General features: G+C 41.3%; 2 protein-coding genes across 2 annotated transcripts; both read right to left on the reverse strand.

Annotated features, from left to right (window-relative positions):
- Positions 1-535: 535 nt before the first annotated feature.
- Positions 536-5,037, reverse strand: grk7b (G protein-coupled receptor kinase 7b). Its single transcript, XM_069148383.1, has 4 exons — positions 4,438-5,037; positions 3,660-4,097; positions 2,087-2,358; positions 536-863 (listed from the first exon to the last, which is right to left on the reverse strand). Exons 1-4 carry the CDS (start codon positions 5,035-5,037, stop codon positions 536-538), a joined length of 1,638 nt encoding a protein of 545 aa, XP_069004484.1.
- Positions 5,038-7,130: 2,093 nt separating this feature from the next.
- rnf7 (ring finger protein 7) lies at positions 7,131-8,459 on the reverse strand. Its single transcript, XM_069147841.1, has 3 exons — positions 8,198-8,459; positions 8,012-8,059; positions 7,131-7,583 (listed from the first exon to the last, which is right to left on the reverse strand). The coding sequence occupies exons 1-3, from the start codon at positions 8,361-8,363 to the stop codon at positions 7,465-7,467; spliced, it is 333 nt and encodes a 110-aa protein (XP_069003942.1). The 5' UTR covers positions 8,364-8,459; the 3' UTR covers positions 7,131-7,464.
- Positions 8,460-10,948: the final 2,489 nt, after the last annotated feature.

Raw genomic sequence — 10,948 nt, forward strand, 5'->3', positions numbered from 1 at the left:
CCACTCCCAGCAGCACACTCCCGGGGCTGACTAACTTGACATTGGGGTGCGGGCTGGTGCGGTTCAATAGTTGCTAATTAACTTTTATAAGTAATCAACAGCGGATTTTTGCATCGGAACGGCAGTGTGCCAATGACGGTCTCAAAAACACAGATTCAGACAATAAGGATTTCATACATCACAAACCTAAGGAACCAATCCTGGTGTCCATATTATCGACTTATCAGCTCGAGCTGCAGGTGAGCAACGGAGGGACGGTTGACCGCTGGCCTCAATTCTAAGTCACAAACTAGATTTTCTAAAACCCGATTACAAAGTCAAGAGGTGGTTCCATCGGATCGCTTTAAATATAATATGCTGAAAGATTATTTAGGACGTTGACATTGACACGCAACAAAAACCTGCCTACCCCAGCTTTAATTTAGTATTCTAACCAGGCACTTATTGTGTTAAACATGATATCAATTTAAGGACATTTGTGCATTTTCAAGTATTAAAAATTGCTTCTCTTCACGCCGGTCCGATGAGGAGTTGCTTACAAAATGTTGCACATCCTGGACTCCCACAGAGTCACGCAGTTATCTCCATTCAGGTTCTGACTGTTCAGTTCATCAAACAATCCACTGTCAATCATCTCCTTCTGCCACTGGATGGAGACTGCGCCTGTGCTGAACTCCCTGAAGAATTTCTCATCGTTGGCATCAAGCTTAACGCCCTGGACCACAAAGCTTTCCTTTAAATCATGTGTGTCTTTGGTGTAGACCACGTTGGGCTTTGGCACCCAGGGGGGCTCCACCAGTCCGGCCTCCAGACGATGGAAATTGATACCGTTGAAAAACATGTGCCTCCGTGGGTCATCACCACTAATGGGGAAAAAAGACACGAAAGATGTTTGATTTAGAGGACGATGATATATATATATTGAAAAAAAGAGCAATAACAGTGTTAAAATAGGGGAATAAAAGTTGTTTCAAATTGATTTGATAATGATATCAGGTACTATAGGAGGTTCTCATACAGCTTACATGATTGGACAATTTAACAGTGGTAATAATAGCTTCATTACTCAGCAGCTTTCTTGTAAAAATAAATAAACGAGAAACACAAGCAAGATAATAAGAGCAGCACAACACCAAAAATGATAGCAATAAAAGAGCACACGTTATCACCCAAGTTCAACCCTCAACCATGTTTAATTTGGTGCAACTGTCAGGGCAGGACAGCTTACATCCTTATTTACTTATTAGCAGTGTTGGTGATCTCATTAAAAACCCAGTGCAGCTCCTTCCAACTTCTCAATGTCTTAAGATGACCCTTGAAAAGTGTCATTTCCTCTGACAGACACATCATCCCCGTTTGAGTGTTGTTGCTGGTCGTTGTTAGCAGAGGATAAGAGAAGACTGATATGAGGGAAGCACATAGAATAAGATCAAATTATACTATATCATAATATTAATAATATATAATTATACTTGAAAGTGATCAAAAGACAAAGTGCATTCAAGTCAGTTACCCATTGATTTTCTTCAAAGTATTAATGTGTTTCCTCGTAAATTTAGTGCCTCTTTGTGCTGGTAGGGATGTAGTGTTTCATCTATGTTCATCTGTCATCTTCAGACTCTGGATATTGTTGTCTAGTCCAGAACGTACCTCAGGACTCCTTGTCACACATCGAACATATCAGTGAGCTGTGAGCACTTCAACCAGCGATTGCCACAGTTCCATTTTAGGAGTTTATAAAAATGGTCCAAAAACGAGAAGTAGGAAACCACCTTTTTGAAAAACAGAACTACTGTATGTTTTGACATTTTTGCTGTTCTTTTAATCGTTGTCTGAAACAGACAAGTTGTTTGTAGTGTACCGCTTATATTTATCTGACGAGCCCATCAAGGTGTCCCGACCCACAGGTTGGGAACCAGTGATCTGGACTGGTTGGCCTGTTTCTCTGGGAACTGTTTCATTCCAAGAATAAGAGTATGTTTTCACAAGTGTAAAAGAATTGATTCATTTTCCTTCTGTCAGGAGATTTATGCCATGATGCCTAACATCAACTCACCTCGTGACAGACTGAGAGTTTTATTCTTACCGGCACCCAAGGCGATGCGCAGGCTTCCTCTTGAGAAAGCAGCTGATAATATCTTTGGTGGTGGCATCAAAGTGTTTGTGTTTAAACTTGCACTCTTCCTCCAGAGTGCGACGAGTCACCTCCTCGTTCTGCACCTTCTCCCTGAAGTCTTTAAAAGGCAAACGGGCCGCCGCCATCTCGTAAATGCTGCAGCCCAGAGCCCACCAGTCCGCAGACGTACGGTAGTAGTCCTGCTTCAGAACCTCAGGGGCCATGTAGCCAGTCGTACCCGCCTAATACAGCGAGGGGAGAGGGGCAAAGGGGAAAGAAGAATGAGTGAAAAACAATTTGCAAGGTAACAGAGACCTTTGACCTTTGAACACCACATTTAAATTAGTTCTTCCTTGAGTCAATGCAAATGTTTGTACCACATTTGTAGAAGTTCCTTCAGGGCGTTCCTGAGATGGCCATCATAAGGATGGGACAAAGGGATGGGATGGACGTAAGTTCACAGTAACCTTGACCTCTTACCCCCCAAATACAACACATAATATATCACTTCATCTATGGGGTCAAGCGGACATTTGTTCCTAATTTGAAGAAATGTCCTTATTTCGCTACAGCTGTCGCTGACATGGAGGCATAAAAAGTAGAGAAAACACTGCAAACTGCAGCATTATAAAGATGCTGAAGACAAAGATTCCACATAAATGTCAGATATAAACGCTTCTGTCTTGAACGTGGTCATGACTCCCCTACAAAGCACTTTAAAATGTATTTTTGGAGGGTTTGTTTTGCTGGAATGATTATGAGGATCTCTTCTCGGAACAGGAGGAATATTGTTGACACCAAACCTGACAGGCTTCGATTATATAATTCACATTTTCAGTTATCTGTATGAGACTATTTTGACCTCCTATCACATGATGGACTGCAAAATGAAATAATGAAACACAAGAGTCCCACGTGAAAGTCCAAACAATAAGACAGTCATGGCAACTAATGCTGCTGTGAAGGCGCTCTATCAGGCTGGTCAGCTGATTGGAGACTTTTGCCCATTTTGTACGCCTTCTGTAGTGAGTTGATGCCTGCTGTGAATCTCCTGACTCATCTTCTTGGACAGACAAGTGGAAGATATAATTGGGATTAACAAAACAAAGATCAGCAAGGTAACGCTCACAGGCTTTGGTCAGGCTACCAAACATTTCTCAGACAGCGCGTCGACCATTAGGTCAAGTACATTTTAATAAGATTAATTTGGGTTACTCTGGGTTATGCTCTCAGCTTTGTCTGTCAGAGATGTACTAAACGCCATCATATGTATTCCTGGTAAATTACTTGTGGTGGGTGAACATACATTAAATTGAGAATGGACTTAATGTTATTAAGCCTTTCTGAGTGAGGCAAAAACCAAAAAAAATCAACGGTTCAATCAATGGTTGTATATGGGCCATGAAGGATAACATGAAGGATAATAACCAAGCTATTTTCTAGGATTTCTACAAACCCCAAAAAGGCTTTGCATGGTGCCTTGTTATACAAATGTCGGACAGTGACAGTGCAAATTAATCTAGCAACAGGTCACCCTACTAACCTTTTGGCAGATCATTTTCCCTTTTGGCAGTTCCACAGCCAGTCCGAGGTCCGACAGCTTACACTGTCCTTTACCATCTAACAGGACGTTCTGAGGCTTCAAATCACGGTACACAATGTCCAGGGAGTGCAGGTGGAGGAGGCCAGTGGCTATCTGGGCCGTGTAGTAAACAACACGCTCCATACAGATGCCCCTCTCCCCTAACTCGTAGATATGGAAATGGAGGTCTCCTCCAGTCATCAGGTCCATGACCAGGCACAGGTGGGTTCTGTTGTCATAAGCATAAGCGAGGTTTACGATGAACAGGTTGTTGACCTTCTCTAGGATCTGCTTCTCCAGAAGGGCCAGCCTCTCGCTACCTTTCTTCTTCAAGCGCATCTTGTCCAGCTGCTTGCAGGCATACATCTGGCCTGTGTGTTTCACCTGCACTGCACACACCTGCCACACAGAGAAACTGTTCTTTAGAATGATTAAGACATTTTATTTTTTTTGCTTGTTCCTCTTGTAGTATCTATTATACTGCTACTGTTTCTGCTACATTTTGCTGGGTTTTTGTCACCTACCAAAGCACTATCGAGCTAAAGTTGTCCAAGTTGGGCTGTTGCAGCAAAATCCCAGAGTGCATTGAAGTGAACAAGGGTGCACTTAACTGCTCATGATTTAAACTTTTCATTTGCTAGGGAGAGGATGATAGCTCCTTTTTCAAAACTTACACAGTCCAACTTGAAATTAAATGACAGTTCTAAGTCCATTAAGCTGTCGGATTCTTGACACATACCTCACCAAAGCCACCTTTTCCCAAAGTCCTGAACTTATAAAAGTATTTGTCAGTGATCTTCTGCTTCTCGTACTCCTTCCACTGCAGAAACCGGTAAAAGAAGGGGCTTCTCAGGTACTCCAGGAAAGGTTTTTCCCTCAAGAAGTCCCTTGTGGCTTCTCTTAACTGGTCCATCTTCACCTCATCAAAGTTCTTGTCTGATAAATCCCTGCATGTTTCAGCTGCTGCTCCTGTGAGGTAGGAGAGGAAACTCCAAGACTGAGGTTGACAGAATTTAGTGAGGATCCTCTGTTTGGTCTTTTCTTTGGTTTCATCTTCAGCGAAAGTCCAGTTACTCAGCTCGTCCAGGAACTCTGCAGCAGCCACATGCTGCGGGTTATAAGTGAGGAGAAACTGCTGAAACAACTTCCCACCAATAGGCTGTTGCTCACAAAGGAGCTCGTACTTATTTCTCGCTGCTGCCTGGAGAGCAGAGTAGTTCTTTGGCTGGGGCAGCGTCAGGGTGAAGCTCTGTTTTCTCAGCTCATTGCGATCGATCCTCTGAGCCCTCAGGTAGGCCGTGTTGGCCACCAAGTCATCCAGTCCCATCAGCTCACCCATGCCGGATGTACCCCGCAGCTGCATGACCTAAAAACAATAGAGCTCACCCATCTGTAGCTTCCAGGCATAAATGAGCAACTGAAGCACCCGCGTTGTGAATACACTCCACCTCTTGTACCACACCTACAGTACGTGAGCCTTAAAGGCACCACCTTCCTCAGGGACTTGTAAGTAGCTAATTGTCTCTGCACGTTTTGTCGTAGATGGCACTCAGGGAAAGCAACTTATGTGGTTTGGACTTAAGAGGCTTTAGGTTCGTCTATTTTTAGGAGATACAAAGTGCCTGTGTGCGGTGAATAGGCTGAAAGTTAGATGTTGTGAGCTGGGCAGATCATGACGCTATGGTGGATTATAGCTCATAGAGCTAAGTGTCCATAATATGAACAATATGCTGTTTAGCAGGCACACTTAATGGCTTATTAGAGGGAATATAACAAAGAAATCACTAAATTGGCTGAGTAAGCAGCCAAAGAAATCACGTTCCTTTCCATTTTGTTCTGCAGAAGCTGCAGACTTAATGGAGATGTACTCCAGTTTAACTGGTGGAATTAATTGCCCCTGAAATGTGTAATAATCCTTATTACTCCTTCTTAAGGACGATTTGAAAAAAAAATAAGACAAGACTTTCTAATGCCACTTTCACTTCCAGATAATGGGACAAAATAACATTAAAAAAAAAATTAAAAAAAAATGCACACGTGCAAATGAAATAGTCGTTAGATATATCCCACTTGCAATCCCGACAAGGTTTAAGGTCTGCTAAGGTTGTCAGGCCAGTAGTAAAAATGCATTGCATATAAACGTGTACCTCAGTAGACTTAAAGTTACTGCTCAGTTAAATCAACAACTCTCTGACCCAGACACACATTGGAATATAATAATCTTTATAAATATAGTAATGATTACTTTGACTTTTTGCATGGATATGGCTATTTATGTCCTATTAATGGGAAATTGTTGATACTAATTAGGAAAGCAACGATTAGTGAAAAAAAAAATCTATTTAAACCATGACGAGGAGGAGATCTCCATCTAGTTTTATAATCAAAATAGTAAGGCGCATTTTTCACCGTCTCCTGAGGTTTGATAAACCAAATGATTGTGAAATAATTGGCTGATTATTTGTTCAAGACAATGGTTGTTACTTGCTGCCCTAATGTGAAAATTGGATCACGTTAAGTGTCCTATTTGTGTGCATTTTGCTGGAAAACTCTTAAGACATTGCTTCTTGTTCGTTTTCTCTGACATGTTTAAGAAGGTTAAAGCAGCGACCTTCAATTATTAGCCTCATGTTAAAGTCAATTACCCTGGTCAGTCTTCTCCACTTACAATATTCCTTGACAAGTAAACTGTTTAGTATTTTAGTGAACTGTCTTACATACGACTGCAGAAATTCCACAGTTTGCTTTTTTTATATAATGTGGATGAAATACAGTAGAAAGATGAACAAATCCCATCTGAATTTCATGAATTTTAGCACACGAATCGTACAGATGGTTCTGAATTTGTCCGAGTCAACAGGAAGTTGAAGGAACTGGATCAGGCCCCGGTCTGACCATCTGCATTTAACGAGTGCTTGTTGCAGAGTGGTTAACATGACGGCCTTCCAGGTAGAGCACTTTGGCAGCCAAAGTACTTATGGCATCAAGGTCAGTCCATCCTGTGACTCGTCATTGCCAAGTTTGCTCCCCATCAGATCCATAGATTATATTTCAGTAGCTGAACCCCATGACGGGACAGAGAGCAGTACAGTCTCTCATATGGTGGGATGGTATGTAAAGTATATTCATCTAAACTGGACAGATTGAGACGTCTGGTTACTGTACAGTTTAAATTACCCAGCTGTATGAAAGGATAACAATTATAACATGTACTCAAGCCATGATTTACTTGACATGCACACGTTCCTGTCAGTAGTAATCAAATATTTAGGTTTGACACACAGCCCTCTCTTTGGCATTTCCCTCAATATAAAGTAAAAAAAAAAAAAAAAAAAAGTATTGCTATTGTACCAGTTTCCACATTTTCACTTGTTTATAGTATTTGTACACTGAGCATACTCAAAAGAAATTGATGAAAAAAAAAAATTGATATCAGTTATTCACAATTCTTTATTTCTAAAAAGACAGTCACATACTCAACATGTGCTGAACGTCACCACAGACAATAATGTAAAGCTAACATGAAACCAAACACCGCAACACACGTCACCCCGTCTCTTTGTGACCCCTGATCCCTCCGGCCGCGTCAACCGATGGATGATCAACGAGTCCGTGCAGTCTGAATTTTGTCCATCGTCCTCCTTTAATACGAGGAAACATGCAATCATAAGCAGGAGGACGGCCGTGGCTCTGCAGCACACCGTTGCCAAGTCTGTCGCCACTTTTGGGTGCACACAAGTGCAGTCCAACCTGGACGTGTGGAGCTTTATTTGCCGATTCTCTGAACCACCCAGTCCTGTTGGCAGAGGGGACAGCGGTTGTTCTGCTTCACCCACAGGGACATGCAGCAGTTGTGGAAGGAGTGGTTGCACTCTCCCCACACGACTGGAAGACAGACAAAGCAAAGAGAGATTAAAAAGAGTGACAACGTGAGACATATGGAGAAGAAATGGACATTTATGAACAGCTGAAACAAAAAATATATGACATCAATATGACAGATTTTATTATTATTATTATTATTATTATTATTATTATTATTATTATATTTGACAGTCCCAAAAAAAATAAATCTTTGTTTTGTTAGTTGTAGTAATCTTAAATCATTGGTTTAAGGTGCAGCACTGTACACCACCTCAGTTGTATTATAATCGTTGTTATATTAGTTTTTATTGCATTTTATATCCAAAGTAAATAAATCGGTCATTTTGTGACCGACATGAAACTGTAAAAATAAATCAAATAAACATCCCTCCCACAGACCCGCTAACGTTAGCTCGCTGCAGAGGGTCGGTGCTGCTATCTCGTCTTACCGACGCAGTCCTCTTGTTTATTTTCTGCCTGGCACCGGAGACAAGCGTCTGTAAATCAAGAAGAAAGAAGAAAGAAAGAAGAAGAAAGAAAGAAGAAGCGTCACAGTCCCAGTCAGGTCATTCTTCGTAATATCAGGCACGTTAGCTCCACCGGCCCGGTGTCCCGAGCCGAGCTCCCCGACTCACCCATCACCTGGACCCGGCAGATGGCACAAGTGTCGCATTCGACGTCCCAGCTCCACATGGCGACGGCGTTCCACTTCTTCAGGGAGAACATCTTGTCCCCGCCCGACTTGGAGCCCGAAGAGGTGTTGTGAGAGAGGACGATACCCGGCTCGTCACCGTCATCCATCTCTGCTGCGCGTAATAACACGGTGACGTTAGCCGCCGGGAGCTAACCAGGCTAAACAAAATGGATGAAGCGGCCGGAGCCATGCTAGTGGCGGTGCCAAGTCGCTCGAGCAGGTGTGTTATGTCCGCAGCGACAGAAGAGGGCGCTGTTCACCTGGATTCACAAAAAACACACGTGACTCTACTGAACAGTGGTTTTTTTTTGTTTGTGTGTGTGTGTTTGCGTGTGCTTTATGACCCAATTTAAATACATGGTATTGCTTTTATCTTTGTGAAGCACTTTGCAAACCCCGTTTTAGATATTTACAATTATATTGCATGGAAACGACAACAATACATTACTTCGGGTGAAATAGAGCTTGTTAACTTAATGATTTAGGTTTCTCCGATAAATGAATATTGATAACACACGCTTATATAATACTTTACTCTTAAAACTATTACTTTTATTCAAATTTTTAGTCTTTAATGAGACTACAAAGTTCTTCTCCTTCACAATGTCAGGGTCGTGCACACCGGCTCACTTTCTCTTTTAGCCCTTTAGCCTGATGCCAAACATTGATGCAAAGGAAAAGCAGGGAAATGTAGGGAACCCCCATTTACTTTGTTACATGCATGAAAAAAAAAAAAAGTGTAAACAATAAGAATAAAAGAATTAAAGAACTAGAACTTCTAATTAAAAACTTATATACAAACCATCAGTGTTAGTTGGTATTATTAGTCGATTGTGACATTAATTAGGTCGTCGTGGACAATCTGATTCTAGCCTGTCAGAGATAAAGAAATTATCTGTATAGCTACATATGTTTCTTCACTCATCACGAGAAAGGAAATATGAATAGAGTATTTCAGGACTTTTTTCTTGTCAGTGTCCAAGCTCTAAAGTACCCTGGGAGCATCTTGTGTACCTTTGCCGTCCATCACTAACTTTATTCTAAAGGACTGTGAAAGGAAACCGAGCAGACACGGAAACGTCTGCTCTTCTTAAGAAGTTCTCAAACAGACCTGAAAAGAAGAAACGAGTTCAGAGGTCAGTTCAAACAGGAGTGCACTTTCAAATCATCCCTGATAATGAGTGTGTGGGTGCTCATCACTCACTGAATTCACCGCCTCCGAAAACAAAACCTGTAACACACAGAAGTCTGTGTTTTCAGTAAAAACATTAATCTGTCCCCTGTAATCCCCACAGTGAAAAACATGGGCCAGAGATATGCGTGAGTTTATTGAGATTGTCTGCAGATGCATATATGTGATATCTGTCGTTCAGTAAAAGTACTATTACAATACTGTGAATAACTATTATCAACAGTTACTTAACTTATTGAAAGTAAAAGTACAAACTATGCATTAAGTGCTTGTGTATAAGTGTTACACTATCATACTTCAATCATACTGCGTAAGATCATGTGTTTGTAGCGTCACCCTTCAAAGTGGTGATAAAAAAAAAGTAGATTTTACTTTTATATTTAATTAGTATCACAGGTTTCTTCAATCTCATAATCAGCCATTCAGCCTTTTAAATATGACAACATGTCTCTGTGTATTACTGTGCACCATACTGAAGAGAACAAGAGAAAGAAATTAAGAGAGTGGTCTAAGGAGATCTGGAATAAAAATAATTGCCAAGCTTTGTCAAAGTAAAGGCTGTAAGATTATTTCCCAGCAGCTTGATGTTCCTGTGACCACAGTTGTTGATGTTATTAATGGAACTGCAGCCAACATCCCTGAATGTGGCCACGAGAGGAAAACTGACCCCAGATTGACCAGAACAGTTCAAAGGATCCAAAAAGGACCAAGGAAAACTTTCAAACAGATTCAAGCTGACCTCCAAGACGGAGGGACAACATTGTCTTTTGTTGGCTCCACGGGAGAAAAATCATGATGAGCACACTTATAAAAGAAAAGTACGATAATGCCTGACTGGAATCTGATAAAATACATGATGAGAAGAACTTAAAGTGCAACATTTGAAGAAAAGATCATCATCATCATCATCATCATCATCATCATCATCATCATCATCATCATCATCACTCTAAAGCCGGAGGAGCTCATTTGAGTTACGATGTTCTGCTTTGCTTCGTCTGGCACGTACAGCCACTCCGCGCAGGACAGATTAACAAGCGTTCGGGTGGGAAACATACTGCTCATTGTCAACAGTGCTCAGTCCCAGTCCAACTTCACTGCCCAAGATAATCACCCGAGACGTCTATTCAAAGGCACCCAAGGATAGACGAGAAGAAAACATTGGACCGTTCTGTGGTGATCTGCTAAGGCTCCTGGTCGTAATTTAATTTAAATTTCAAGGCAAGAGCTGAAACAGGCAGCTGGGAGAAGACCACCCATCGAACCTGTGAGAACTGCAGCAGTTTGCTCAGTAGGAGTTAAACGTCCAGCTGAGAAGAAGTTTAACGTGTTACATTGAAAACCAAAAGTGTTTGTTTTGTTAAACATGGCATGAATGATAGTGGAAACTGATTATTGTTGTGAAAGAGGACAAACATTTTTTGATTACATCTGAACATGAACTCTTGATAAAAATCTACAATGAAACATCACTGTCATTAGAATAAATATAGTGTTAAT

This window comes from Embiotoca jacksoni, unplaced genomic scaffold (assembly GCF_022577435.1).
Source record: "Embiotoca jacksoni isolate LCO1_2020_lvr unplaced genomic scaffold, fEmbJac1.0.p SCAF_14, whole genome shotgun sequence".
NCBI lineage: Eukaryota > Metazoa > Chordata > Actinopteri > Embiotocidae > Embiotoca > Embiotoca jacksoni.

What these genes read in the sequence shown, in the direction of transcription:
- rnf7 (XM_069147841.1), bottom strand. Translation starts at nt 8,363, where the DNA reads ATGGATGACGGTGACGAGCCGGGTATCGTCCTCTCTCACAACACCTCT. An exon ending in CTGCCGGGTCCAGGTGATGG is followed by an intron (nt 8,060 to 8,197) that starts GTGAGTCGGGGA and finishes CTTGATTTACAG; the next exon opens with ACGCTTGTCTCCGGTGCCAG. An exon ending in TAAACAAGAGGACTGCGTCG is followed by an intron (nt 7,584 to 8,011) that starts GTAAGACGAGAT and finishes TCTGTCTTCCAG; the next exon opens with TCGTGTGGGGAGAGTGCAAC.
- grk7b (XM_069148383.1), bottom strand. Translation starts at nt 5,037, where the DNA reads ATGGGTGAGCTGATGGGACTGGATGACTTGGTGGCCAACACGGCCTAC. An exon ending in GAAAAGGTGGCTTTGGTGAG is followed by an intron (nt 4,098 to 4,437) that starts GTATGTGTCAAG and finishes TCTGTGTGGCAG; the next exon opens with GTGTGTGCAGTGCAGGTGAA. An exon ending in GGAAAATGATCTGCCAAAAG is followed by an intron (nt 2,359 to 3,659) that starts GTTAGTAGGGTG and finishes TCGCTGTATTAG; the next exon opens with GCGGGTACGACTGGCTACAT.